Genomic DNA, 25,504 nt, shown 5'->3' with positions numbered 1-25,504 from the left:
GAAATTATGGATTGGGTTATTTTGAAAAGCTATCTTATCAAAAACGTCTGGGTTAAATGCTGTTTTAAATCACTGTAACCGTTTCCATCATCTATAGGCATTTCCAAATGATTGATTGTGAACACATATTCTCAAGTAGTTTTGCTTTGCTGAGGCTTTCCATTTTATGTTGTAGTACGCTTCAATTCCACAACATATCAAAGGAATTTGTTGCGATTTCTCAGTTTGTTTGACAGCTTTTCTTAAATATGTAAACTTCTGCTTCCCATTGTAGTCATCTGATGAGGGACAAAATGTCCTTTAGCCACCTTAGCAAAATTAAGAGGGAAGGTTGTTTGATTGTTGGCAGTCCTTTTTTAAATGTTTTTAGTTCCACTGAAGCTATTATTATTTACTACTAGCATCTTATGATTTTGTTAAGTTATACATTGCAGTAGTGGGTCGCTTATCACATTTCTGGACTGTACACTTTTTTTTTTTTGACTCATACAGCTAAAGACTTATAGCTGTAATTTTAGCAAAAATTAGTCTTGAATACAAATACGAATGCACACAATACTTTTAAGTTTTATATTTGGAAAATAAGCATACTTTATTATTATTACATTTGATAATTATATGCCACTTGTCACATGTCACATAAAGTCCTAATAAAATACATGAACATTTTTTGTTCTAACACTATGTGTGCCTGAGTTAGATTGTGTTTTACCCAAATGTGGGACTGTGACATAGACATCGAACAAACTGTGCAGTTGTAGCCAATAGGAAAATTCAACTGCAGTGGCCACCCTCCAACCCAAAGAGGGCAGCACTAAGATGATTTTAAATGTCAAAATGTCATCATTTGCACAGGAACATAAAGATATCCCTCCTTATGTAGTGTTTAACTGCAGAAACAGTTGATTTGGGGTTTTGCTACTCTTTAACATCCAGTTGATTTAAGTAGTTTCAGATTAAAATGTTCCCCTAAAGAGAATTTTTTTTTCTTTATATGTACATCTCACCAATTTTTGTTTCTTTGTTTTGTTTTCAGTTTTTAATCAAACTCACCCACATACATATATTTGTCATGTTCTTACCACTGATCTTAGGTGTCATTTAATGTAACAGAACAGTTTGATGCACTGTTTAATTACAGGTAGTTGAAAAATAATACTGGATGAAAAATTACCTTTGGGGAAAAAAAATTAAAAAAAAATCTGCCTACTTGAATCAGGACATATTACTCTGGCTCTTCATATTTCCACAATTAAAGAGCCACCCCTCCTAGAGCCACTCTAACAGCTGGCCATTAATCAGTCCTCGCGCTCGATTTCTCTTCCACCACAGGTTATGATTTTCACATTACCCTGCTCTCCCTAACGGCCATCCAACAAGAAAATGACCCCTCTCCGCCACTGCAGCACAAATGAGAGAGAAAGTAACAACCTCTCTATTTGTATAAACGGTCTACATGTATGACAGGGTAAAAGTAAGTTTTCATGTGTACTTAAACATTTGAGTTTATGCTTAACCCCCTCCGACAGAAAATCTAGCAGCTATTATCCTGTTCTAATTACACTTTCCTCCTGAAACAGTGGATCAGAGGGCACCACTGACTACTTTTAATCCACCACCAAATTTTAATTAACACAAACGTGACCCCCGTCTCTGATACATCCCGCAGAACGTCAGGATCACAATAACTCATAAATCACAGTCACAGATTTCATTCCCCCCTGCATCCCTGCTATGATGAATTTCCAGATGGGAGCTGGTGACTGTTAAGGTCGACAAAAATATGAGAGACAGACAGAGAGGGAAAGTGTTTTGGAGAAAGAGATGGATAGAAGAGAGCAGTAAGAAGATGAACAGCGAGGTTAAATTCTGGGAAATTTATAAAGTGTGTCTTTATGAGGATGAGAGAGGGAGAGAAATGGCAGCTGCTCTCGTGTGCTGTCAAACTTTGGGAGATTTGTTACCAGGGAGAGGATTATGGAGGCTGTGAAATGGGGTTGAGTTAATATGCTGGCCATTGAGGAACACGACATGGGTCTGCCAGAGTCAGTCTCCAAAAATCAAAAGGCTGAACGGGAGAAAAACGTCGCTTTGAAAAATTAATGAACATCTCTTATGTTTATGCAAGTATCTCCGATATTCTTTAATCAGTGTTTTTAAATCGTGGACTTTTCAGAAATGATCATTACCTTAATTGAAATTAATGCATATGAGGTGTCATTAAACCACAGCCTGCCAGAAACAGCTACTCAGTGTGCCTTTGTTTATGGGTGTTTGCTCAAAGTGTGTGCAACTGTGTGTGAATTACTGGATCAGAGTGTGTGGAGGTAGAGGTGGGCAGGGTGCCGGGGTTTGTTATTACTAAATCGCTCATCCATGCTACTAATTAAGATGCATAGCATCCCCCTATGAACGTCAGTGTCGCTAATTATCAAACAATGTAGTGCTCACCAGATATGAAAACTGGCAGCCTCTGTAGTCATGTTACCAACCTATTACTGCTACAATTACCAAGTGCTCGTCATTCTCCTTGTTAGTCATCTGCACTCATTTTTTTTCCTAACTAATATTTATTATTTCTCATTTCTTTGCTTTTCCCCCCCTTGTTTTTATAGGTTATGGCTTTGTGGATTTTGACAGTCCAGCCGCAGCTCAGAAGGCCGTGTCATCTCTCAAAGCCACTGGGGTGCAAGCCCAAATGGCCAAGGTAAGGAGGGATTTTTTTTTTTTCACCAGATACTGAATAGCCATGTGTCAGTACGAGGTTCTCACATTTTAATTTTGAAGAAACATCCCAGTTTCACTGTATTTACACATAAAATTAAAACAACAATTTGCCGTTACATAAAACTGAAAAGCAACTGCTGTTCAAATTGTTGGAACAGCCATCATTGATTTATGGATGTTTTGAATTGGAAATAAGAGCACTACTGCCATTTTTGTGACATACTCATCCCTTATCAGAACAGTTTGGTTTTGTTTATATGCCTCACTGTAATGGCGCCTGCAATTGCACATCACTGGCTATAGCAGCTAATAAACGCCATCCAAACCAGTGACTATTTATATATATATATATATATATATATATATATATATGTGCAAGATCTACCATTCAGAGTTTTGCGATTCTGAAATCCCCAAACTGACAGAATTATACTGAACTCATATTAATTAGTCACACGGTCTGCTCAGGTTGAGCCTGCAGTAGGCTGCTTCACAGCCGTTCTGCTGATAGCTTATGGTCTTTTTCAGTTAAAAACAGCGCTGCTCCAAATGAGTGAAAGTGGGCACTCCTTCAGTTTCCTCGCTATTGCTTTTCAGAAAATTTCAAAACAGCTTAATTTATCCATACTGTAGGGAAGAGAAATGTAGAATCATAAAAAAATAGTAAAATTTGACAAAATTTTGTAGACGTTTTTAAACTGTAAACTTCCGTAATTCTGGTTACTTTTGTACTATGAACCGACCGATGCCTATTCATGTCTCCATCTCATTTATTTTCTGCTAAAACTTGCATTTGTACATTTAACGCATTTAAAAAATGTAGATGGATCTCTCTGGGTCTCACAAACATTCAGCTTTACACCATGAACACACTTTCCCTGGATGTAATTATCTGTAATATGTTGCAGTTTAATGACAACTTTTAGTATAAGAAAGCCTGTTTATTGTGGCTTGTAAGCTGCTCTGTCTTTCTTTCAGACATTTAAAGGTGACTATGGAGTATGTACATCTGTTTATTTCTGGTGCTTTGTGAAAGGACAAGATTTGCAGAAAATAAGGATGTAGTTTGTTTCAGAGAGGTGATGTGGGCTGAATGTTGATTTGTCTGTCTGCTTGTGCCTGAACTGGATCTGCTCTGTGAACTTTGACCAGCCTGTTTAGTTGTGTTTTGCCGCATTAACAAAGTGTTAAACTAGAATCAGATGAGACGGACTAAGTAAGCAGTAAGTTGTTCAATAAAGGTCATGTTGGTAAGCAAGCCTAAATGGTGAAATTATACATAGACCACAATGTGATCTAATTTGCATCTTAAATCTTTCTGACACGTTGATGTGACTATAATGTGATTGTCAACCTGACAAGAAATTAAATTATACAGTTTTTTAATTTTATTTTTACATTTTATTTAATAGATGCATCTCACAAAATTAGAACACAGTTAAACGTTACATTTATTATAAAGGTTCACCTTCAATTTCAGTTTTTCCTTCTACAAAACATTCCATTAAATTACTTTGGTACAATCAATTCTTCAGAAGCAATATTTTTTGGTTTTCCCCCTTTGTTGAGGGTACTGGTGGCCATTTGTGGAGGATGTTTATCATAATAGTTATAACATAACTTGGTCTTTGAACAGTCTTTTTTTTTTTGTTATCAGTGTAAATCTATTTTTCTGAAAAACCTTTAATTGTGGGTTTCATTAGTTTGAAGCCAAAATCACTGAAAATAACCAAAAAGCTTAAAATATCACACATCATATTACCATCTCATACAGGACATTTGCCTTATGAATTGATTTACTGAAATAATTTACTCTTTTAAGGATATTTAATTTCCTTAAAATTAAAATTTGAATTTCGATTTGTATTTCCTTGTTAGTGGAACAACGGTTGCTGTTAAACAACAGGAGCCTTCCCCTGCGCCGCTGCGGCACCAATCAAATGTTCAACAATGTCTGAATATCTAAATAGGTGGGAAAAATGTCAGCAGCATTGAAGCAATAAATATGGTGATGACTTTGAGAAGGGGCACCATGAGTATTTTCACAGATGAGATGTAAGCATTTGATCTGATCCCAAAAATCCTCTCCCTCCCCCCACTCTTGAAGCCAAAGATGGGCTGATGGGATGGAGAATGGTGCCAGTGAAGATGACAGAATTGATGATAACGATGAAGGTGGCGATTATTTTGATCAAATGGGATGGGATCTGACAGGGGGAGATGATATCCCGCGTGGTGCTCAGGTGTGCCATTTCTCAAATGCACCATTTGGCCGTTTCCTCTCCCCACCAGTGTCCTTCTTCCAATATTTATAAGAGGGCAGGCTCTCAGAATACAGATAGGATCTTTGTTCATCTCATTTTAGGGCCTTTCTTTGCATTGCTCACCTATTCTCTGTCAATATTTTCATCTGAGGGGGTCCTGTGTCCCAAAACAAAGGAGCTGACCTTTTTTGGAGAACCTTTGTTTGCATGTGTGCGTGGGCACATTCATGAAATCGTTTTTTATTAGCATTTATGTATAATAGTTGAGCTTTGAATGCCCCCTTGCTCTGTTCATTCAAATAGAAAGGCCAGTGTTCTTTTTGTGCTGCAACCCTGTGCTTTTATCACACTTGCGAGAGAAATTAAGGAGTAGTTTGTTTTTATAGACTCCCTCTGCATCTCTCTAATGTCTCCTTACCATGTATCAAAACCATCACTCCACCAGCTCTACCTCCTAATGCCTCCCCCCTGTCTTTTTCTCTTTGCCTTTTGTTTGATGCCATTTTTACCCTCTGGTGTACACATTAATACCCATATTTATTTTCACATCCACCACAGGTTGCCCAGCCAACATCCAATGAGAGTAATTTATTCCCATCAATAATTAAGTCTGCCATTTTTGGGCCTGCCTATCTATGAAATTGTTTTTGGCACCATCCATTTCCTGCAACAGCAGTTTTATTTTCAATATTCACAATTTCATTGAAAAAGAAGAGAGCTCAGCATTGACTTTCGGATATAAAATATATTCAAATATTTGTTCTGCTGGGTTTTTTTTGTTTTGTTTTGCTTTGGGGGGTTCTTTGTAAAAAAAAAAACAATTACTGAGAAATACCCAAGTTTTAATTTTAAATAGTTTTTAAAAGCACAAAATTATTTAAGTATATATATCAATTCTTTTGTTTGTAAATGTTATTAATTTCTTTTTGATTCAATAAATTCTTTTTACCACTAAGAAATCATGCTGCAAATAAGTAACACAAATAAATCATTAAAAAAAATCATACATCTTGATTTCCAATTTTTTTTTCTTTGTTTTTATTTTATTTTTATATTGTCTCTCATAGTTGACATGCACCTAAGATGAAAATTTCAGCCCCTTCACACCCCCCCATGATTTCTAAGTGGGAGAACTTGCAAAGTTGCAGGGTGTTCAAGTACTTATTTTACTCACTGTACGTAACACAGCAGTATTTTGCATTAGAGGGGGAAAAAAGGCAGATGAGTTCTGGATTGAATCTATATCAGGAAGAAAATCGCCAACGCCACAACTTCCATATGAGGAACATTCTTCCCAATTCTCTCACTGCTCTTGCTCCATTTTGTCACTTATATCTCCCCACAACAAAGTAATAAACGAATACCACGTTAGAGCCAGAGGCTTTGAGCTCATTAAATAAAACCGTCACAGTAATCAAGTTGTGCCTTTTTCTCCTGCTTTGACGCCATTAAAGCTCTTTTATTAAGATGCCTTATTTTAAACACAGCTGCAAAGGAGGCAAGAAACAGAGGAGAAAGAGAAGCCATCATTTGGTTTTTCTCTCTTCTTCCTTTCCCAAAGAAATAGCTTGCTGTCTCTCCTCTAACTCCCCTCGGAATTTAAAATACCAAGGCAGCAGAGATGAAACATTGCCTTCTTTTTGTCTTTTCTCCCCCGGGGACGGTGACAGTGAGAGGGAGGAGAAGAGCCATAATTAAGACACCTAAAGGACACTTCCCCCTGCACCTCCCTCCTTGTCACTCACCTCCACACAAGCCACAGAGAAGAACACTTAGAATATGTTGAGGGCTGCAGGTGTGGGGTTGTTAGTATTTGGGTTTGCATGTGAACCCGACACTGTACAAAATGAGAGCTTGATTGGATGCTTACATGCACAGTAGTAAAGGTAAAGTTAGATTTTTATCCTAATTACTAACAACATTTGGAGTTTGATTGTTTGCCCAATGTCACTTCATAGCTTCACTGCACTCTGGACAGATTGATCTTCAATTAAAAACAGGCTGCCCTGCATGGCCATCAGTTTCACGGCACTCATACTGCAGACTATACTCAACTGTGGACATATTTTCTTTTTCACAATTTAGAAAACTTGTATAAAGTAAATACAGTAAATTGGACAAATGTGAAGAAAAATTACGTTAATTAGTCAGAAATTAGAACTATACTTTTTTCTGTGGATGGTATCTGATCTGTTATTAGTATAAATACTTAATAATTTTTGATTTTTTTGTCTATATGAAGTGCTTTAAAACCAAGAATACAGGCAATTTTTGGTCTATGAATGCAAAAACCTCCTTTGTTTTGCATGTGAATAAAAATCACATGCATCTTAGCAACAAGTGCTTAAATTTGATACATTAACAAATCTGCTGCAGTTTTTTTTTCTTTAATGTGTACTAGTTAGAAATTTGTGACAATATTAAAAAAAATAGTAGCATTTCTACAAAACAAAACTACCAATTTCCAAAATCTTCTAAGATATGTGATGTTAGTTATTTTCTTCATCACCTTTTGTGCAAGAGTCTTGATAAACAGAGCACAGGCACCTATTTGCTTCCTCACGACACGGACTCCACTCTCCGTGCCACTTTGTTCAGGTAGCTATCCGAAGTGAGAAAACTGACACGTCGAGCAGACAAAATGATAACAGGCAAACGCTGCATCAAGCCTCGCAGATGCAAACCTGTCAACCAGCCGCTCGCCTCGCTCTCCACAGGCTGCCATTTTCCCCTTGAGCCAATCAGACTGAATTATGGGAAGGGCGCCCTCGATTGTGGTGTCTGTGTCGGAGAGGTAATTCCGCCTGACAGCTGCTTGCTTTCAGACAACAGCCAGTCTTTATGGAAATCATCCCTCCCCGTTCTCGCTGCAGTCGGCTTTTCCTGATAACAGCCTGGATGAAAACAAAGCTGTCCATTTTCTACTTTATTTTTCCAGCATGTACATCTGAGAATTAGCAAAGCAGCGCTAATATCCCATGGACATTTCTTGTTTCCAATATGAACTTTGACTAGAAATCCTGTGATACTTTTAGAGATGAAAGAGCATAAATGCAAATGAGTTAGTTTTTTCATGCAAAATGTCCTGTTTTTGCTTCAAATTATTTATTGATGGCATGTTGGGTATTTATTTATTCTAGTCGAGTGGGATCTAGCGATATCTGGAAATAATTACATGTGCATGGCTGAGTTTTTCTCTTTTTTTTTTTTTTCAAAAAGATTATATATGAACTGTGGCCCCATCAGTGGTTTAAGTTGGGGACCATTGGACAAAATCTGCAAATGGTGTGACATGAAAAATATAATTGCTTATATGTAGCATATTTTTGCAGCTGCTTGTAAAAGATAAAAGTAACAGTGATGAAAGAATAAAAAATGTGTAAGTTTACTTTGTGTTCTTTCTAAGCCAGAATGGGGTTTCATTTAAAAGTTTAATTTCCAAGCAGTACAATTGAAAACTTTGGTGCGTTATTGGAAAGATTTCAGAGTTCTACAAAAAAGTTCTACAAAATAGCTAAATGTCTTTCAAACTGAACTGACGGCATCTGCGTAGAGCCATTTCCAAGTCTTGCCACAAATTGTAAAATTTTATTTAAGTCTGGATTTGAGACTTAAATAAGATTTCACAATTTCTAACCTCTTTGGAAGGTGTATTTGGCTAAATATATTGCAATCAACTATGAATAATGTCCCTGTCCATGTTGTGGAAAAGGGCAAATCCTCCCCACAGCATGAAGTTGTCACCAACATGTTTCACTGTGGGCATCTTGCGTTCAGGAAAATATGTAGGTATTTTGTCTGTTTGCTGACATACATAGTTTTGCCATTTTAAAAGATAACCATAGTACTAATTAATAGATTTTGCAATGGTTTATTTTACTTTATGGTATCATGAAATTATACATTGACTTACTAGCCAAATACTGGCTTACATTTGACTTCCTTTCTCTGCAGTAGTTAGGGTTACAGGTGTGGATTAGAAACTAAATTCTCTTGGAACTGCTAATCTAAATGTTTACTCTTCAACGAGCAGTTTCAGTTCTGGACCCGTTTCCTTCACTGTACACAGTAGTAATGAAACCTTTTGTGTATCAATATTTATAGGCTTCTTAGAAGTAAGGGCAAACAGAGGGTTGCTACTTTCCACTGACTCTCCAAATGTTAGGGAAATTGTGTTAATGGCATCATTAACATGTGTCCTTGAAGTAAATCCCAAATATTTATGCAAAAACCGAGAGGAACCACTGGTCCATCAAGCAGTAATGAACAGCAGAAACCACAACAGTGTGAAACAAAGTTGAGTGATCAGTCCTGCTGTCTGTTTCTCATGAATTTTCACTTTCACTTTGTGTCCGCCGCGCCGCCTCTTCTGCTGTCTGTTCGCTTCTCTCTCCTGGGGAAAATTTTCTGTCAATATCACATTTATATTCATGTGGAAGAAGCACGAATCCCCCCTGGGTGGTCTGCAGTCAGTCAGCAGTCCTCTTATTATCCTTTAAAGGTGACTTCTCTGACGTCTCAGCTCAGCTGATACACCGGACCACATGGTTCGGCTCAACACAGGGTGACCTCTAGGCGGTAATCAAAGGGACGGCTGACAGTGCTGTTACAGTTGGTTGCTGACAATAGCTAGCCTAGTGAGGCCCGCTTCTTCCCATTGCATGGGTTAAATTTGGAAGAAATGCGCTGGGAATACAGCGTATTCTTTTTACAGTGGGATAATTGGACAGACACTGGGGATTCAGGTGCTCACTCAGCATCATCACGCACCTTTCGGAGCGATGTGTGCCACTTTGAATGTAATGCCAGTTCCCCTCTGACATCTGCCTCAGTGTTTGTTGGCAGAGCAGATGGTGTCAGTGCAGTGATCAGCAATTTTCCTCTGAAGCTGCCATCAACATTGGCATCCTAATGATCATAGCTGCTCACAACAGCTCCAGCTCCATATTTTATGCTCACCATAGTCACCATTTATACACAACTAACAAACCTGAATGATGGTTTCCACTGTTTGCGTATGGCCTGTGAATATTTCACTTTAAGTTGTATCCCTCTCCATCATTTTTTGTGCAAAGAAGGATAAAAAGCTCTTAGATTTCAAAGCAGCCTGAAATGTATGCTGCTTTAAAGTCCAAACCTTATTGTCATGTCTATATTAAGAACATATCTGACAAGTAAAAACATATTTTAAATTGTTATTTGAAGAATTGAAAAATTAAGATAGTCAATAACTGCATTACTTTCAAAAATATCCTTCTACCTTGACTTTTTTTTCCTGATTTCATCAAATTACAACCATAAGATTGTGTGCATTTTATCACCTTGAACTTCTGGAAACCAATTAGATCAGAAGCAGAACATCTGTGAACAGCAAGTCTGGACTTTGACTGGGCCATTCTAACATAATTTTGGGTCTAATGTAACCCATTCTAACGTATCATTGACTGTAAGGTAAAACTCTATTCCCATCTTAATTTTTTTCCAACTTCCTTGTTCATGTTGAAGTAAAACTTGCCACTGCATAATGTTTCCACCACAATGGTTTGCCGTGATAATGGAGTGTCAGTTTTCTGTCGCACATTGGGGTTTATGTATGTAAGCAAAGAAAAATTATGTGACATCGTCTGATCAGATCACCTTCTTGGTTCAGTGTGTCTTCTCCATGACTGGACCTCTTATTGGAACTTTTCAACAACGACTTCCTTCTTGCCACTATGTCATTAATGCCTGATTTGTGATTTGTATGACTGATATTTACAGCTTCAACAGATCCTCCCACATTAACTGTAGAACTCCTCCAGACTTTCCATGGGCCTCTTGGCTGCTTCTCTGATTATTTACACTTCTTGCCTAGCCAGACAACCATGTTGTGTAGATTTGCAGTTGTGTAACACTTTCCATTTAAAAGAGCTCTGTGACATGTCCAAAGCTTTTGATATTCTCTTATGACATAATCTGGCTTTAAACTTCTCTATAACTTTGCTCCTGATTTGTTGCAGAAAATTAGTTTAATAACTATCCATTTTTGTTTTTACCTCTGAAGAGTTTTTCCGGCGCTAGTGGCTCGTATTTTTTGTGACAGTAGGCAGACAGGAAAGCGGGTGAGGAGAGTGGGGAAGACGTGGTCGTCGGGACCGGGAGTCGAACCCGCGACATCCACGTCGAGGACTAAAGCCTCCAAACGTGCTATGGTGGCGCAGAGGGTTAGCACGCCCCATAACTATCCATTTTTATAGTAAAGTACAGCTTTATATATGTAGTACAAAATATTTATATAGTTATAACAAAGTGTAAGGAGTATGAAAACTTTTGCAAGACATTGCAAACGAGAGCAATGTTGGGAGATAATTTTACATCCAAAAAAAGATAAACTTCCTCGCTAATGTCTGACTTTTTGTGCCAAAGTTGGCTCAGCAGTGGCTCGTCACAGCACATCCCTCCCAGCTCCTGCTGCAGAAGTGATAGTTTTGAAGGGCAAAGCCAGTGAGAGTGAGACGGACCATCTGACGAGCGCTGGCTCCAAAGCACCTCTGCTGGCTTCCCTGCCTCCGCTGTCTAATTATGCTTCAATCATACGCGGGAGCACTGCGTGTGGTAAATTATTTCGCAGAGCAACGCGGAGACGTGCCGAGCTGAGAGCGTGAGAGAAAGTGAGAAACAGAGACGCAGGTAGCCGGAGTGAAAGAGATGAAGTAGAAAGAAAAAGTAGGAAGGGTTGCAAGAAAAATGGAAGTTGAGAGGGGGACACAAAGTGAGACCCGGTAGAGAGAGTGATAGCTGGAAGGGGAGAGCCAGAGGTCTGGCACCCATTATATCACCTCAGACAGCCTGTACAGCAGGAGACAGGCCCACACTAATGAACAAAGTTACAAACTTATCACTTATCAAGCAGAGAGAGGCAAGTGAGAAAGTGAATAATGAATAGGAAGGAGATAACTGGCAAGAGACAACGTTAGCATAACTGATACTTCTGTGAATCAGTCGTGCCCTGGACTTACAGACCAAGTACTTTCACTTTTTATGATGCAATATATGGAGTGGGTTTGCCGTTTTCAGGAAATAGCCATGTACTTGCACTAAAAAGTCGTCTCCAACACACCTGTATCAAACTGCTGAATTCCCTCACTAGCAGCTGTTCAGCTCTGCAGTGGACTGGTAATGATCCACTTTGTTTGAATCAGGTGTATTGAAGAAGAGATGCATCTAAAAGTTTCAGGAAGGTAGCTCTCCAGGACTTGACTTTGGCATTACTGTTGTACACAACAAAGTTCACGTTATATATCAAATATTTTGAATAGATTTACTATGACCCCACTTCACCTGAAGTGCTGTATTTTTTTATTTTTTTTTATTTTTTACAACTGCTGTATTTTAGGTGCAAATGTTTCTTACACAGACTTATTTCACCCAAAAAACTTAGTGAATTGCCCCTTCGTGTCATGAAACATGAATACTAAGTGGATTATTTAAAGGAATAGTCTGTGGAGTATGGTAGAAAGATGCTTCAACAATATCAAAGGGTGGTTGTGTGAAACATAGCTCTTCTTAGGAATAATCAGTCGATCATCAGTGTATTTTCGCAGGTTTTATGACTCCCCACTCTCGCTGCAAAGCTGCACCTAATTAAAGCACGATTGTATTTGTGCACATGAGAATATTATCTATTCTGCTCTCAAATTGTTCCAAAATGGCCTTGTGTCCAATCATCTGCTCAAAAAATGAATGCTCAAGGCCTCCTTTCTCAGTTTGTTCACTGCTGCCAGGCTGGCTTTGAAGCAAATATAAATATGGCTTTTTCAGGCTTAGTAATGGCCACAGTGTGCAGTTATTAGAATCTCTTTGATGTGGCAACTGTGCCAACCTGCTTGCTGTCTCTGTGAATTGATCTGGCTCAATTAGTGGGCCCACAGAGACGGCGTTCAAAGGACCGGGCTTCCACGCTCGACGCTGACACACATAGACCAGGTGAAACGCTTTGCATTCATTTACTCAGCTGGCCCTGAGAAGACAACCCGGGAACAGACGCGAGTATTGGAAAATCAATCGCACACCTTTAGTGTTAAGCAAAGCTTTCACCGAGAAAGTTTGGTGCATTTTTAAGGAGTACTTTTTTTTTCTATTTTATTACTGACAACTTTAGGCCCAAATAGGATTTAAAACTTTCTCCTCAACATCTCAGCTCTGCATTTGCTTATTTTGGTTCTCTTGAAGACATGTCAAATTTCACTCCTCGTTTCTCTCCTGACTCAGATAACCCATTTCAATTTGTCTTCATCAGTCATGCTAATTAAGTCATTGATTGGAATCCTCTTTACCACCCACCCTGAGACTCATCCTTATATATCCCCATTTATGCATTCCCTTTAGCTGTTTCTCCATTCATCTCTACATCTGCTTAGCAATGTTAGCTCTACACATTTTGAATGTTCATAAACTGTAAAGAGCCCTCCACCATTTGGATTTAGTTACATATTTTTCAGATAAAGGAATTTGGGAATCCAGGTTGAGTTTTTCTGAGTCAGTCCAGGTGATGGAGGACATGTATCTTCATACATTTGCTTATGTCTTTTTAGCAGCTTACGCAATTTCAATAAGATCAATTCCTAAATTTAGCATTAGTATTTTTTAAATCATATCAATTCCATCGGACACATACCTTCTACTTTGTGTTTCTTTACCTCAGTACTTCTTCACACATTTCTACTTTTCCCAATTGTCCCTCTGTCCTTTAACCCATACCTTCCTCTCATTGCACCACCTTCTCTTGCTCCCTTTTTCCCTCAGTATCTTCCTCTTCGTGAATGAATTCAGTGGGTATGCCACGTTAAATTACCCTGACTGTATCCATTTCCAGTTGCCTCAATCATATGTGAGACGTCTGTAGAAAGACGGAGCTTTGAGTCCAAGCAGAGCAGATCAGGGCTGGAGTTGCTGATCAGCTCTTTGACACAAAGACAGCCGCTCATCCTGCCTAATGAGCAGGAGGAAGACTGGAATTAACGGGCCTCTTTTACTTGTTTCTCATCTCACTAGCTCTGCCCTCAAGAGTATCTCTGTATGTGGACTTAGCTGTGAAATACAAAGTGATAAGAAAAGCAATAAAGCTGTGATTATCCAACACTTTGAATAAAAATGACACATTTTTTTTCTATTTTTGTACATTTTCAATTGACACATTATCTTAAATTATTCACCTTTTTGTCAGTGTGCAAAAACAGGATCCAAAGATATAAGAGGGGTCATTGTAGTTTATCTTTAATCAGAAGGGCCAAAGCATTCAAGACATATTCTAGGAGTGCTACTTTGCAGGAGAGGAGAAGAAATGGATGAGGGGGAGAAAAGGAAGATAAAGTGTAGATCTTAAAGTGGAGTGAAGTAGAGGATCTTTCTCCTACCACAGTTTTCTCCAGGGTCTGGATGTAGTTAGAGATGGTCAGCAGTCTGGACGAGTAAATTGAATGGGGAGAGGTAGATGTATGGCACATGGATGTCTTAGGCCCCAGTGAGGTGATTTTTAGATTATTGGCTTTTCATCAAAGTGGATTACAAACAAAACTCAGCACATTCTGAAGCTCCAAAGATCCCAATGTCCTTCAGGCTGGGAAAGAAACACATGTTGTATATTTCTTCAGTTTTATTTAAGAATTTCTTTCTATTTTTTATTTTTTTTTATTGTTGTTGTTGTTGTTACAATTACTATCTAACAGCCAAGTTTCAGTCCCATGCTAAAGATTTCATATCTCAACTTTTACTCATTTTTTCACATTACATCCACAAGCTGTATTGGACTATTCATGTGATAAACCAAAACAACGTGGAACATAACTGAGAAGTGGATAGAAAATGCTGCTTAAAACTGCTGGAATGCATTTGTATGTGAATCAACACTGTTGAAGGAGTTTTCGGTATAATTACAGCTGCAGGCCTTAACAGTGTCTTCGGACATTTGTCAAATATTCTGTGAACATAAATTCTCAAGTCTTGTCATATTGGATTTAGATCTACACTTGAATGGGTCATTTTGACACATAGAGGTATATCTAAAAATATTAAATAAACTGCAAGAATGCCTTTTTTTTTCTAGCCAGTCATTTCACAAACTAAAACTCATATATTCCAACCTTCTCTTTCTTCTAATTTTGATTTGTGAGGATTTATGACTTACAGATGATGTAAACCCAAAATTCAATGTTTCAGAAAACTAGAATACCGTGAAGAAAGTTATTATTGGCAGTTGGTTGTGTCTCACCCTAATTAGCCAATTAATTCAAAACACCTGCAAAGGTATCCTGAGCCTTTAAACAGTATCTCACTCTGGGTCAGTAGGCGATTCAAAGTCATTGATGCTCAGCTATGGGTACCAGTCCACACTAACAGAGGCACCAAAAGTTGGTTCAGTGTTGAGTGTGTTCCTGTTTTTGATTGGGCAGCAAATTACCCTGACCTTAACCTCACAGAAAATCTATGGGCCAGATTTTCAGATTTTGTTCCGAGTAAAAGGCACTGAATATATGAGCGTGCCACACTTTTCAGTTGGTATTTGTAGAAATACAAAACATGTTTTTCATTTCCACTTTATAGTGATGTTCTACTGTGTTGGTCTATCTCACACACTCTCACTAAAAGACTTTGAAGTCTGAAAGTCAGTTTCATTACACTGCTTGTTGGCAAATGTTACATTTTATAATAGCTTGTCATTCAAACTCAGCTTTTCTGCATATTTATTCAGAGAAACTGTTATCTAGAACTTCCAGGATTCTCTGCTGCCCTTTGTTTCTCTGCAGTGTCAGTGTTTTGCATGCATACATCGTAATGTCAGTCTTGTGAATGCATGCTGACTTGTGTTGTTTCCCTTTCACTCTATATCTATCATGTATCTTTATTTGTCTTTGTTATGCCTGTCAATGTTTCTCATAGCTCCTTTACGTTCCTAAAAGCGAGTATGCTCTTTTCCTTCACTTATGGTATGCTTGATGTTCTGCCTTGCTGCTGTTTCTCCAACATTCCTCTTTGATATATTTGTTTTCCTTGTTATATTCAGATTCTTTTTGTTATCTTTGTGCTGTTGGTGTGTTGTGCAGAATGTTATTGGGTTGATGTCTCGCTTTTATCTTCGCGCTATCTTTTTGGTTATCTCACTCCTGTTGTCTCCTTCTTTTATCACATGACACAATCAAGGAGGTGACCTTTCTCTTCGACCACTCTGAGATTTCTTAGCAGTTCCACAAGGTGTTATCTTGTTGGCAGCGGATGGTTTTTGTAGTTCTTATGCATGTTATCCGAACGTACTTAAACTATTATTCTTGTGAAATTGTTTTAGTTTTACTTGAATGCTTTTTAAACAGTTTTATTTCAGAGCCTTCTCCTTCAGATGTGGCTTCTCATATGTTTCAAACCTGTTCAGCTCTGAGCGATGTCTTTGTTTGTCTCTGCAACTGTGATTTGTCTGCCGCCATCATTTGCGTACGCCTGTGTTTACATGTCTGCAAGTGTGTGTTGTTACATTTGATTCAGAGCATGACGTGATTCGTAGCAGATGGCTGCTTTTTTCCAAAGGAGTCTGACAGGAGAAGAACGTTAAAATTGAGAACGGTAGACAAGCTAGGAAAAGGGAGAGTTGGGGGGGGGGATATGATTACCATCAAGCCACCGGCTCAGTAGAGCGAGCATCCATCTGCATCCTCCTTCTCTGCTTGGTTTGTGACATAGATACAAAACGTCTCCCTGGCTAATTTGCAGAGTTAACCACACTTTTCACAAATTAAATTTGAAGCAAGCAGTCAAACAGAATCAACTATTTATCTTCTATGTACTGCAAAAAGACTCTTAAGTATCTGCTTGAGGTTGTTTATACATTAGATGATGGCTAATGCCTCTCTTCCTTCCTTTTTTGCCCCTTATGCAGAACATCATTGACATCTGCTTTATCAGATATCTAAACAGAAATGCTTAGTACTCATGAGAGCAAGTCAGAGCTGTGTACACAATATGTTTTTTGGCAGTGTCGTTCCGCCCTATAGCAATGCAGGAACCACCGCAGATTCCACACACCCTTATTAAAAGGCTACGAACACCTCATAACTGTCAGAAAGAGGCAGAGGCAGCATTGACAAACGAGCTGGTAGGGAGACACTGCCATGTCCAATAATGATCAGTCTCCCAGAGGCGCCTCTACGAGATTAAGCCAACAAATAGGGATGTTTCTCTTCACGATATCCCATCACATGTTAGGAAATAGATGTCAGGGGTTTTTATGTTTTTAAGTTGCACATTTACAGATTATTTTCACAATGCTTCCTTTTTCAGCTTTTTTATAGGCTGAAAGCTCAAATGAGCTATCTTAAATTTCACCTTTGTAGTAAGGAAAGATGGAAAAGACTGTAAAAGAATAGTTTAAAGGCTGCTTAAAACTCAAAAAGTCAGAAGTTACCAAAGACTGATACCTCTAGGTATCACCAGACACAATCCAAGTCCCAAGAGTAAAGAAGTTAAAGCAACATCTCCAGCTTAAATTTGGGTTCACAAAGTTAAGATTTAGCTTGTCCAGTGAATAGGTCAGAAGTAATATTAACTTATGAAAGGAGTGAAAGAAGTTGCTAATAAAATCTCTCAATGTTGAGCTTTGAGCCACTTTAAATCAGTGGCTGATAATCACATACGACAAAAAAGAAAAATGACAAGGTCATTTCTGCTCCACTTCTCACGAGCATTGTTGCTCTAAGAAAATCCTCTTAGAGTATTCACTAGCATAAATACTTCATATTAATGAGACATTCAGGGATTGTAGAAGTATAAGTCTTCTTCTAATCAATCTGTGGAGCAAATGGTAATAAAAGGTAGTAAAAAAAACTGATTAACAAACGGAATGCATCTGCAGTCAAAACCTCAGTTTTTCCTTTGGCTCAGACACAGAAAAAGAGTGATCTACATGACATCTGATGCTAATTTTCATAGCAATATATGATGGAGGATAGTGTGATGAGAGTTATTTTGGATTTCACACAATCTGTAGATATCAGCATAATTTTACAATAGATGATATAAAAATATAAGACACGTTGAATGTCTTCTCCAATTGTCTATTTTAGTTTAATTGTAGATGAGTTAATGAGTATTCATGGACACTGTCATAATACATTAACACAAGAAACAAACCTGAAGCACATTATGTTTTCATAAGAAAACATGATTTTGTTTAATACTCTAAGGGGAATAGATGGACGCATTTTTTTGTCTCCATTAATAAATCAGTTTAGCAGTCTCCATGGAGACAGTCACACCCATGCTTCAGAAGCTGGCAGTAAGGCTGCTTGTTGCCTTAAGGAAGAGGGAGAAGAGGGAGGAGGAGCAGGAGGAAACTGTAGTGAAGTCAGGGTTAGGCAAGATGGGATCTGAAAAACCAGGAGGGGAAGTAGAGATGTTACTCCAATCAAATTATTGGCCAATCAAGTCATAACGTGAGTAATTCAAGGCTTACATCGACAGCCATAATCTTATTGCTTGTGCATTAGGGGCTCAAATGTGAGCTCCTAGTGAGCATGCTCAGTGGGAGGTCTCTAAGATAAAGATGCTTTGATAGCAGACAAGAGAGATTTACGTTTGATGTAGTGTTTATTCGTGTGACAGGCAATCCGTTGTTCTGCTGACATAAAGGCTGTCTCTACATTTTGGGCTAAATATAAAAGATTTTTAAAAAGCCAAGTTAAGAAAAGTTACTGTAATGATCTGCTTCAGGTTTGTTTCCAATGGCAACATTTCTCATATTCCTAATTATAGAGAAAAGTTGTGATGCACCACCCTTAGGGTCCTTATCCATATTTGACTCACGCATTAAAGAAAAGTACAATCTATCCCCTAATGAATCCTGCCAAGGATTCATTAGCATTTTTTGTATATTTAATGTGTATATAGAATATGATGAAAATAGTTGACCTCTATATGTCAGCAATCTAAACTGAGGGAAATTGCCTGGAGAATATTCGGTGTATATGAGGCCGGTGTGATGAAAGCAGGTCACCAGGAGAACGAACACCTGGAAAAACAAAACAATGAGGCCCGCCATTTGGATGGAAAGGGATCCAAGAATAATAACACCAAACCCTCTGAAAGAAAAAAAGGTTTTCCGGCTTCGGACACTGGTGCTGAGGGCTAATTGTGTTCAGTTTCAGTATCCCAGTGCTTCAGAGACGGGAAAAAGCCTGGCATGTTTCCACACTGATTTGCATTAAGAGAGTTTCTGACCCGTCTCCCTCCATCGTACGTGGACGTTTACAGGCGCATATCCTCCCTGATCTCCTCCCACGAATGGGGATTGACATTGTGGAAACAGCTGCCAAAGGAACAGCTTGTCGCTGAGAGAAAGTAACTGGAGAGAATGAAGGTAATCAGTTTTTGGAAAAAAAAAATACTGCCTCTCCGTCCCTTGCCAGGAGTTAGTTTGTGTTGTGGCTTTTTTGTGTGCGTGTGGGGATAGTGTAGGCCTGGCACTGTGACTTCAGCCACCCACTCCTATCTGTGCGGCTAATTCAACAATGGACGGTTTAGGTCATAAACTAACAACAGCAACAGCCAAACAGAATGAAGTTCTGTTCTTGTGTGTGTGTCTTTGTGTGACTGTGCTCTGGGAGTGCTGACATTTTATTTTTTTATTTCAGCCATATGCTTATTTGTGGATGACAGTCAGGCTTATTGTTGTGATACCATAACAAGTCCCAATAAGTGAGCAATCACTTTTTTTTTTTTTTTTTTCTTTTGAGCACTGGCAATCTGCCTTCCCACAATATTGTGGCATGTGTTCCTCTTCTCCCACACATTCATTCTCAGGCACAAATCTGATTCCATCACAAATGACTGACTAAAGCCATTGTAGCAATGCAGCACAAGTTGAACGGATGTAACAAGCTTATGCATGGTGGATCTAGTTTGATGCATTCCACGTGCCGCAGAGTGATCATGAATAAACAGGAGCATCCTTACTTCCTCTAATAAAGCCTGTCAGCTCAAGAGGAAGTGACAGGTTCAGCAGTGTTTCTGGTTCACAGCAGCTTACGAGTAACCTAAGTTATATAAAGCAAGTAGAACATTTGATACTTGTAATTTAATATATCCACATCTATTAGTAAATTAAATCTGATGCAGGGTTACTTTATAAAACAATATCCCAGTTTTTTTGTGGACCACTGTCCAATCCATCTGAAAATAGAAAGAGTATCGCACATGCAGATGTTCTAAAACATGGCTGTTCACCTAAACTGGCATGCTGAACAAGGAGGCATTAATCAAAGAAATGCCTAGAAATTCCTAATTTTAAAATATCAATTTTATGATAACCGCTCTGCAAAGTCATGATTTTTATAAATACAACTTTGAACCACCATATACTTCAACTTAAACATTTACAGTTACACTTTTTGATCTAATTGCCTTCAGCCTTAAATACAACTTAGATGTTAGTGGTCTTCATAGTAGCAGTTGATGAGACGGTATGGGTAAGATGGATGTGTGAAGAAAATATAGCACCTTGCCATTTGCCAGAACTGAAGCAAGAAGGGTAATATCACAATGTTTATCATATAGTGGAAAGAAAATACTAGTGCAACAAGAATGATATGCGCGTGATGATAATAATAATGGACTCAACTGAAAACGCTGTATTTGAAAACATGATTAAATGCAGACATTGTATCTTACACTCCAGTGGCACTTCTTTCTAGAAAAGTACCGGTAGGTTAGTTTCACATGTCAAAATGTATGAAACGGACCAATTCAATAAAATCATGAATCACAGCATGGACTTATATATAATTGTATACCCAGAAAGATACACTTTTGGTAAGTTTTTGTTAAGGTAATGACAATGTAGAATGATATAAATCTCAAAATAAATTGTGCGTAATATCCTCCTTTAACCACCTTCGCTGTGCTTGAAGAATTTTCAGGAAGTGCAGGAAATTACTGTTTATCACTTGGTAAAAACATTTTATGTGTATATAATATTCCGTCTTGACTATTACATCCAAGATGTTTCCCTGGATCTACTCTGGGAACCACTCCAACATATTCGACTGAAAAATCCAAGAGCGAGAGTTCATCGATGGAACATCAATTCATATCCAGGAAAGGATTGATTAGTCCCTGAAAAAAATGTAGAGAAGCCAAACGAACTGCATGAACCCTGAGCATTTCCTCCAGCTATTGGCTTGGGAAGATGCACAAAAATCCAGCACCAGAACAAACTAGTTGTTTACATGCTATGCAGACATATACAAGTGTGTGCTGTCACACTTTTAATCACTTAGGAAGCGTTTGAAACGCTGTACAGCAGCTCGGGGAATAGCTTTCACTGTTTTGCTGTTTAGGGAGACGAGAGGAAGGAAGAGAGGAAGTGATATGCTTCTGTTGCTCCTCTGGCTACTATTCACCCTCCTCTTTTACTCCATTTCCTTCTCTTGCGCTTTTCCAACATGACTTTAGTCTCTACAAAGGTATGTTGTTAGCATAAAAGGATAATTACAATTACAGCTGCAGCTCAAACAGTCCATCTGAGCTCCGAAGGTCTTTCAGGTCCATCTTCAAAATGAAATAATACTTTATCAGAGGCACTAAAAATCATTAACAGGGCACACAGTTAATAGTTTGCTTTAACTTCATGATTTTAAAATAGCTAATCCATTTGCTCTTTCAGACTGTAGATACTGTTGAGAAGAACCTGAAATTATCCAATAGTATGTTCCTGCTGGTGTATGCTTCAGACTGGGGCCCCTTTTGCATTTTGCGCTGTCATGAACAACCTGTTTTTTCATTGACTCTTTCATTACCAATGCAAATATCTACCTTAATGTAAAGGTTGAAGAGAACGTAATTGGCCTTTCTAGCCAGCAGCTTTTGGGTTTTTCATTGAGTGTGACTGAATTTGACCAACACTTCTTGTATCACTTGGAAATAAAAAGTTGTGAAGCCCAGTTGCAAAATAAATAAATACTTTTGCAACTAATAGGTAAGAAACTAATGGAAGATTGTTGTTTTATTTACTTCATTTAATCAGTTCCGCTTTCTGAATTTGATCTGTAAATAAAACGGCAAGTTGGGATACTCATATGTTGTGTGGATATGGTATAAGGAAGATACACTAAGCGCTAGAGAGTATTGCTGGTTAACCCTAGACGTAAACTAAGCAGGATATAGAACAACCATGTCTCAGGTTGGAAGTGTAAAGTGACATTTAATCACAAATAGAGCAGTGAGGCGTGCACAATAAATCCTGGGAAGCATTGTTCCAAATAACACAAAAAGCTTTTTTTTTTTTTTCATTTGCTTTTAGTGAAAAAAAATAGTATTGTTTTATTTTAACCAGTAATATTTATTCTGCATTATAATGTCGTGCAGTTTTACCTGTCTAACCAGTTATTGCGGCCTGACCATCATTTTTCAACACAGATTTTCATCACCCAGCTTTCTCTCACCTCCTCCAGATGAAACACGAGGCAGCTTCTCTCTCTCCCTTTTTCACTTCACTCTCATGTTCTCTTCTTTCTCCCTCTGCATTAATGGATGCAAATGGAGGTGTGTGCGAGGGAAAGGAGCTGACATTTATGCCTCTGATTAGAACATGCAGCCCCAACGCTTTGTAATTGATTGCAGCCATAGACAGAACACTCTCACACCCAAACCCGCTCTTAAAGGCCTGTACCACTTTCTGCATTCTATTAGCACTTGTGTGTGTGTTACCCACACACTTCCAAACACTCAGGTGGGAAAGATCCTCACACATGCACACACAGTCAGTCAGATGTTCATGCATTTACTGTATGCACACACACTGAAATGTCCATACAAGCCAAATGCTTTCATTTGGACAAAAAGCCTTTATTTGTTGCATGCTTTAGATTTTAGGGTCCTTGGCAGTTTCAACATTTCTGAAACTATAAAACAGCTTTCTTTGTATTTGTGTATGTGTGAACTAGCATTATTTTTGTTCTCAGACTGAGTTTATTTGCATCTGATGGTGTAAATTTCAACCCTGAAGGTAAACTGTCAGAAGTATTTTCTAATTTTTGAGACCTGCTGAAAAAGCCTGCAGGATAGATAATTGTCTTTGACAAGAGCAGTGTGGATATTTTCGTATTAAAGAGTTTATTTATAATGCGTAGTGTTTTAGATAGTAGATTAAGCTGCTTTCTTTCATCAGTTGCCTGAAGGAAAACCAGTAGTTGTAATAATATTTCAATGTCATTGAACAAAATCAGGTCTATTCACTGGTAAAACTAAATGATGGGCACTGAAACAAAATATATAAAACATTTCACAGGTTGTTTTTTTTTTCTTTTTTTTTCAAAACCAACTCAACTTCAGATTATGATAAAACCTTAAGTTAGGCAATCAAGATCAGAATGAAATGTGGATGTCGAGCATTAATTCAAGAGGCTTAAAACAACCATAATAGTTGTTGGGGAATCAAAGACATATTTCACATAGTTATGTAGCTTGATTGTGACACTTCAGACTATGATTAACTCCATTTTATTTGCATACAAGAGTGAAAGAAAGCCTTCTGCATTTATCACTGTACTACTTGGTATGACTTTCATTCTCTGATTGGTTAGATAATGCAGAAACATTTAACTGCCAGAGCTTGGAAATAAATTCAGGATCATTATCTTGGTATAACAAGAAAAACCTCATTTTACAAAGATTAATAATTTGTTAGAATTGGAAACCTTCTTGTTCTTACATATCAACGTCACCATCCCCTCATGCACTTGCCTGGTACAAATTTGGGATCCCAAACATCTTTTCGGTTTCATTGTGATCGGTATGACAAAAACCGGTGGACTTGCTTGACTGATTTTTTATTTTATTTTTTTTTCTGACTTTGAGTTTGGTTCCTATGGTCTAAGATAATTTTAATGAGTACCAGAGAGGGTGAGTGAGGTTCCTATCAGCTAAACCAATCATAGAATAACACAGCATTGCCCTTGTCCCACATGTTGCTCCACACGGGTCTCACATGTGTCCCACATGTGAGACACAAAAAAAAATTCTACCACATTGTTACCGTGCTTACAAAGGCAAATTCAGCTGGTAGAAAACCTTTTGGTCAGCTACAGTGTGAAAAGGGGCACCAGCAATCACTGGCAAGTTACCATGCCACTGAAGTAGTTGAACAGTTTACTATACCATTAGCTGTTCTGGGTAATACATCTATTCTTCCAATATTACTCTGTAATGACTAAAAGTGCAAAAATTTATCAAACTATGTGGAACAATCACTTGAAAACTCTTACAATACTTTTTCTGTATTTTTTCTTATATGTATTAAAATAAGAAAACTTTCAATAATACTAACTGTAATAAATAATATATATTATTATTACTACCATATGACTAGGTAAGGATTTTCTGTTTTAAATAAAAGGGAATTTGATCATTATATGATTTTTTTCTGTTTTAAAAATTTGTTAGTACCATCATAATGTGAGATATTTTTACTGAAGGTTAATGTACATAGAATCTTTCACTTGCTATATCCATTAAGTACTTTGACCTGAAGATAAATTAAGGTAGAAAAAAAGAATCCCCTTGGGACTGAAATAAAAGACTCATTAGAGATGCTTCAATACACTATCTTTTTTGGTTACTTGTCTTTGTGGTGTGTGGTTTTCCTGTACAGCCACACATACATATGCGAGTGTGAATTTATTTGTGAAAGGATTTGCATGTCGTTGCCTACCTAATGGATGGATCTTTGCAGTACCAAGGCGGTTGGATCTATATTTGCAGATGCACTCGTGTATGTTTGTGTCACTTTGTGATAAGCAGTAAGAAAGAGTCACTAGGTGCTGCACGGTAATTAACATCACTCTCACCAGGGAGGCGGTGTGTGTGCAGCGCCCATTAAACACATTGCAGGGACAAACAGTGAGGCGCAACCCTGTTCTGCTGACTGTAGCATGCCTCTGCCCCTGTGACACACCAACACACACACGCTAAATCACCTTGGCCTAAATCAGCAACTCAGGTATGATAAAGGACAGTTTTTCATGTACCCACTTGCCAACAAAAATCATATTCAAACATGCGACACTTGCCAAAAATATTACAAAAAAATAAAATAAACTGAAGCAAGTTATCAGGGGAAAGAGGTAAACATAACTAAATTATGTTCATTATGTTGTAGAAAACATTCTATTAACATTCATGTGTTTTCTATTAACATTCATGTGTTTTCTATTAACATTCATGTGTTGATTGATAAACACTGATAATATTCATGTGGTATTGCAAAAGTATTACCCTTAAAATGCATATCCAGGCTAAGTGATGGGTGAATTCTCTCCCTATTGGATATTTATTTGTGAGATTAAATCCATTAACTATATTCATGAAAATATATCAACACACCTTCAAAGATCCTCCGTGATGCACACGCACACACACACACACGCCCACACACACAGGATGAGAGGGTGTGTAAAATTATGCAGCGCTAGCTGGCAAGCACTGTTTGTGTTAAT

General features: G+C 38.0%; 1 protein-coding gene across 16 annotated transcripts in view; it reads left to right on the top strand.

The window, feature by feature from the left end:
* rbms3 (RNA binding motif, single stranded interacting protein) overlaps positions 1–25,504 on the top strand; it is a 312,168-nt gene that overhangs the window by 161,017 nt on the left and 125,647 nt on the right. For all 16 annotated transcript variants that reach the window (XR_006372710.1, XR_006372709.1, XR_006372711.1 and 13 more), the window contains one exon: positions 2,616–2,707. Coding sequence is in view for 13 of the 16 variants with exons in the window: in XM_044138143.1 (XP_043994078.1) it covers positions 2,616–2,707 (92 nt within the window). In the remaining 3 variants the exon portion in view is untranslated. The remainder of the gene's footprint in view (positions 1–2,615; positions 2,708–25,504) is intronic.

The sequence above is a fragment of the Gambusia affinis genome, linkage group LG14 (genome assembly GCF_019740435.1).
Source record: "Gambusia affinis linkage group LG14, SWU_Gaff_1.0, whole genome shotgun sequence".
NCBI classification, from domain to species: Eukaryota; Metazoa; Chordata; class Actinopteri; order Cyprinodontiformes; family Poeciliidae; genus Gambusia; species Gambusia affinis.
Note: the sequence above shows the minus strand (reverse complement) of the source record. Positions and strands in the feature narration are given on the sequence as shown.